The sequence below is a fragment of the Atta colombica genome, unplaced genomic scaffold (genome assembly GCF_001594045.1).
Source record: "Atta colombica isolate Treedump-2 unplaced genomic scaffold, Acol1.0 scaffold100, whole genome shotgun sequence".
Taxonomy (NCBI): domain Eukaryota; kingdom Metazoa; phylum Arthropoda; class Insecta; order Hymenoptera; family Formicidae; genus Atta; species Atta colombica.
In genome coordinates, this window is record NW_017259185.1 from 36445 (window position 1) to 42444 (window position 6000).

General features: G+C 30.8%; 1 protein-coding gene across 5 annotated transcripts in view; it reads left to right on the plus strand.

The window, feature by feature from the left end:
* Positions 1-6000, plus strand: part of LOC108686020 (hepatocyte nuclear factor 4-gamma) — a 40413-nt gene that overhangs the window by 24565 nt on the left and 9848 nt on the right. Inside the window, exon 1 of one of the 5 annotated variants that reach the window (XM_018191090.1) lies at positions 6-584. The exons of the other annotated variants lie outside the window; for them this stretch is intronic. Coding sequence (XP_018046579.1) covers positions 539-584 — 46 coding nt within the window. The 5' untranslated portion in view covers positions 6-538. Of the gene's footprint in view, positions 1-5; positions 585-6000 lie in introns of those variants that run through there. 5 annotated transcript variants of the gene reach the window in all.

Here is a 6000-nt window from a genome sequence, read left to right on the forward strand (position 1 = left end):
TTATCCTTTCCAGCTCGTCCTCGATACATCTCTATTGCAGATAAACAATATGTAGAATATATGATTACAAGTATATGACTTACAAGCGAAGCGTGGAACATATCCGTAATGCGTTTTTCTGCGGAAGGAGGAGGTTCCAGCTTCACGAGAGTGTCCTCGAGATGAAGATAGGTGAAGGATGAGCGATGGATGATCGCATATGAGCAAATATTTTTGCTAGATCAACGGAGAACTCCAGACATACTCCGCATACGTTACTAATGTCTACATCCGAGCACCTGTTGCGTCTGTTCGGTTAATGTAATGTAAAACGATTGATCAAAAAAGAGAAACTTGAACGACTATGTGCGCGATTTTATAATATAATAGCTTCGCATGGGAGCGAGAGAAAAGATACAGTAGTGACTCGACCGGACCTTGACTCCACGAGTAATACCGTGTGTTTCAATAAATTTCACTCGCTCATTAGCACGTTTGCGCGTTCTTTTCTCGATTGAAGTTGGTCGTTTTTGACATTGCTCGCATTTTATGAGGACGGATGGCAACGAAGATGAGCCGTGATGAATCGAGAAGAAAATTAGAAGGTCAGTCAAAAGGAGCAAGTCTGAATTTTGCGCAAATTTTTATATACTTTTAATTTTCGATGACTGAATTTTGAAGGCATAATCGATTTTTTTATTACAACTTCTGGTAGATACATTTGTAGAAAAAATAAATTAATACGATCCAACTTCTATGATAGCAAAAACTCGTTATGTTAAAGATTTCACAAATATATAAGAAAACTTTTTAGATTTTTTAAAATGAAAGAGTATAAAAATCTACACTGAAGCTCAAAAACCCAAAGTGCTGACAGAAGTAAAATTCAATGGTCGCGGAGGATTAAAGTTTACATTACAGAAATTTGAAAATAATTTCTAAACTTACAAACATTCGAGTAGGCCAAGATTATCGTATTAACCACAGTTTTATCAAATTACCGATCTGCTGACTCAGAATGATACAGAAAACCGCGTACGCGTAACATAGCTGACGTGAATTTGGTTTAGACGTCGCATTTTTCTGCGTGATATAATAACCATTTCTTTGCTTGCGACGAGTTCTTTTTTTACAATACGATTGGAAACTTTTATTCTTTGCTTCCTCAACCTTGTTCTGTGTTATGAAACTCGTGATTTGTTTATTTCAGTCGCAAACACCTTACATTGGTCCACTTTGAGAGACGTTGCTTAGAACAAACGGTCTTAATTATCAACGATCATAAACCGTGAATCATCGCAGAGATTTGCTTGTTTTCGGGATGCATGAATTCGATAAAACGCAAATCAAAAAACTTTATTATCTATTTAAACAGGAGGTGTCTTTAAGTCTTTGTTATTAAGACTCATCTTAAATGTACTCTAAATCCACGTTTATAATAAGTATCTTCATACATGTGTGCGATTTAATTTTCTGCGTAAAAATAAACTATACATTTAATTTTTGTATACAGTAAGTGCTATTCTTATATAGAAAATTAAATCACACACACATACACACATGCACATACATATATATGAAACCACTTGGAAAGAACAATTTTGCTGAAGTATCTAAAATTTTAGATAGATACAGTTCTAAAAATAATTTTACCGAATCATTAAAATAATGTAGGAAATTCAGGCATGATGAGCAATGTTGCCAAAAGTTTTGACATTTTAACAATTACAGCCTACGTGATTGTTTTGTTAATCTAACCAAATTATTTTCAGATCTGTATACCTAAATTTTTAGATGTTTCAGCAAAACCGTTTTCCATGCATTTATTATAAATTTATTGTTATTTGCAGTGTAATATCTTAAGATGTTAATATGATTGGCTAATGAATAAAACAGTCTTAAATATATAAGATCTGATTATGAACTAGTCTCAGGTGAATCGTACACGTGGTTAAGGGCTCTATGTGTATTTGTATATGTATGTGAGCAGACACGCGTCACCAAGCGTTAGACTTTGGCACATATATAATAGGCTCCGTCTGGTCTAGGAGAGCGATGATAGCATTCGGGAATCGTGGGGGCGAATCGGAGGATTTATTCGCGTGCGACATCACTGTCCAAAGTCCGGAATCCATGCGACGTCTCAACCGATGAAGAGAATGTGGGGGAAGGGCGGGGCTGGCTGGGCATCCAATAAATTACCCGTTTTCTTCCCTAATGCCAAGGTCACGAGAGTGATAGACATACAATTATCCCTAATCGTAGCTATTTCAGGAAACGCCACCGTGTAATGATATTGTGCTGAACAACTATGAATACTGTTGAATACGTGTCCAGATAGGTTGCTATTAAAAAGGAGAATTTAAATTATTATAATTTAATTGGAATTTCTTCACTCTTGCAGATCCTCGTTAAGTCATCTGAACCGCTTGTTAAATATGTCTCGAATAAAAGATCTCGAGAGATGAAGAAAATGACTTTGTTTGCGTCGCATGCTCCAACATACTTCTATCATAGCTCTTGACTTCAACGAACGCATTGAAGTGAATAAGAGCATGCAACGCGAACAAATCTTTTATTAGAAAATAAAACTGCAACCCTCCAATTTATAACAAACATTCTAGACGAAAAATTGATAAACTCAGAGAAAAAAAATAGATGTTTATGTTTGAAACTCTTTACTTTGAACTGTTTTTTATCTGTTCTTTTTTACGAGACATAGTCTATACAGTTTATTTTGTAACTATATTAATTTATGTTATTCACGTTGGATTCTTTTGTACTTTAAAATAAATCTTGGTAGATTTACATTTCGATAAGCCGTAAAATATTGAAATTTTTGTCCTTCAATACATGAAAAGAATTTTTAGAGTAAGAGATATGGAATTGTGAATTCTTTTATTTCTAAATTTGACATTAATAGTCTCGACACTCGCAAATTTTATTGAACGAAATTCCTTTGAATAATCCTCTTTTGAAATTTCTGTTGACTTTTTTTGAATTATTCTAAATGATTTAAATCTTTAATAGAAGATTACATACACTGACTAGAAAATAATATGTATTAAGTAGGTAACAGTATTAGGTAATTTCTTGTTTAATAGAATAAATTAGTAAGGTTTAAGTTTATTGATTGCATTGAACTCTGTCGTAATGGATTTCTTAGAAAGGAATCGTACAGCCACGTTTAGCACTAAATATTCGACGTGAATGTAAGCTATTACGTTAAAAAAAAAATTTAACGCATAAATCCGTCATGTGTGTGATAATTTTAGTGGCACGTGCTGCATAATATGTACAAGCGGTTTTTTCGTGTACCACTTCTCAAATAATCATTCACCGCGAATTACCTTCTATTTGCCTATAATACGTAACACCGCTATGTTTTCCTACCTTCCCTCGCGAGGTTGTGGAAATGTGTTTAATAAGCCGATAAATAATTGTTGCGCAAACAATTTCGAAAGCTTTGCTCTGTATTTCTATCGTGCTCGGAGATCGCTAGAATTACGAGCAAAGAAAATCTGTCGCGCGACAACACGTCTGATATCCATTTCTACCAATATACACTTTACTATAGTTTTGGTTTATCTTATTTATCTTTTTCTAATTCTTAGAACTAGAAAAAGATAATAGAAATAGACTGCGCATTCCCTGTCTTACAATTAGTTGCTATGTTCTATTAGAAAGAATTAAACATATCAAGATGTCTCTTCAATTCTCTTTAACGTATTTTAGATATAGAAAGTAATACTTCAAGGTATCTTGTTCTTTTTAAGCTATTGTTCAAGCGACAATTTCAAGGAAATCTAGTCTTATTACGTCTATGATGAAATGAGCTTAAAGTAATCTAATGTTGATAAAAATGGATATTAGAAGTGTAGTGACTCTTGAAATGCATTATTTTTTCTTGGAAATGAATTAAACTCAGAACAGGCAATTTCTACAAACAAAATATTGTGTGAACAAAAAATTGTGATATGAGCAAATGTGATGTAATGTGATTTCGATATATATGTATAGTAAAGTATATTTATATGAAATAAATATCAATATTTTTTAATTCCAATCCGATTCTTTTTTTAAATAAATTCTTAAAATTTATTAATATAATTATTCGTGCTATTTTTCGAAGTTAATATTTCTTTAATTTATATTTACTTATATCTTTATAATCTAATTCTAAAACACTTGCGCTGTTTCCACTGCGTTATTTTTTTATGTAGCGTTATCTATTTTTAAAAGACGTCTTTAATAAGTTACGCTTTTTCAAAAATACAATTGAGGACACAATTTCGGAATGGCAAAAAGTCAAAATAAATTTATCTAACTTCCATTATTTTTTGCTTTTCCAAGATTAGATCCAAGATTTGATAAGATCAGGAATTTCCATAAGCCATTGCATTAATGACGATAAGCGACTTGATTTTCACACTCAAACAGAAATAGATTCATAATAAAGATTGTTCTCATTTGATGTTATCATTGACATGATCTTAGTTTAAATATCCTGTTATTTATTGTATATCAGATTTCAAATTCAAATATACAGACAATTATGTAATTATCTGATCGAAAAATCTAAAGATATAGAACACATTTAAAACTAAAGAACTACTCAGTGTTTATGACATATGTTTTCTTTTATGTGGAAAATAACTAAATAATATATAATTGCATATATAACAATACGTATCTCGGGAATTATTAAAAGGAAGGAGGGAGGATCGGTTTCGCAATTTTTAATCTGGTTGATCTCACATTGGGGATTTCCTTTCGTTTGGCATTATATAGAAGCAAATATTTCTCACAATTATAAATAAATCTGGCATTTGCAAATTGAATAATAAAGAAAAGGAAACTGCGGATTATAAGTTTTATAACAAGAGGGAAGAGATAAAGAACAAAATAATATCACGTATCAATTAACTCTATTATATCGCACATTATAAATTATTCCAAGGCCTCGAATCTACGTCTTTTGCGCGATTATTATATCTGTATCTCCGGTATTCCTTGACGGCACGCACGAGAGTTAATTAAAAGTAAGAATTAAAACGTTCACGCGGAGAAGTAAAGTATTGAGTTGTTCATATGATGTCGATGTTACATCAACGGTTCTTAAAATTTATAAAATCCAATTAACAATTTTAACAATATTTATCTTTGAATCAATGGTGATTCATGAAATTCTAATAAAAATAAGTTGTTAATTCGATTCATAGGATATCGATTAAATATAAAAATTTTTTTAATGTGAGAAATGGCCAAAATTATTTAACTATAAAATTATTGAAAGGCAAAAATTTGAAAAAAATATTACGTTTTTATAACATATTTGATATATAATCGGTCAATATTTATTTTATAATATTAATATAGTATAAGAGCGTCTCACTAATTTTCGCAACCTGAAATTTTACATGCAGTGACCTAATTATAATTAAAACAGAAAGAATGACAATTAAGCGGTTGCATTCGTTAAATTGTTTACGAAAATATTTTCCTTTCACGTGTACTCGATTATCTTTTGTAAATTTTAATATTTCATCACAACTGACATACTTAAAGTTTCATTATAATGTTATCTTTCATCATCATAATATTATTTCTCGCATTATTTCTCATCATCAAGATTTATCTATTAGAATTATCTTTTGTAATAAATATAGTAATTAATAATAAATAATTTTAAGCCATATTAATATCTTTTATATCTATATTTACATTCTCAATAAGAAGGTTACCTTGAAACAGTCTGGATAAATTTTTACATCACTCGGCGATATTATTAGAAGTTTATTAGAATTGAGCAGAATTTGATATCATAAATTTTTATTTAACATCGCATACGATAGAAATTACAATGTGAAAATTTTGTAAACATACGAAGCAAATATTGAGTGTATATATTTGCTGTAATGCTGGATTGAAAGCACTTCGAACATGATTTTTTAAAAATACTTTCGAAACCAAATTTCTGGAAATCTTGAATATTTTAAACATGCTGAAAGTTTCTTGAAG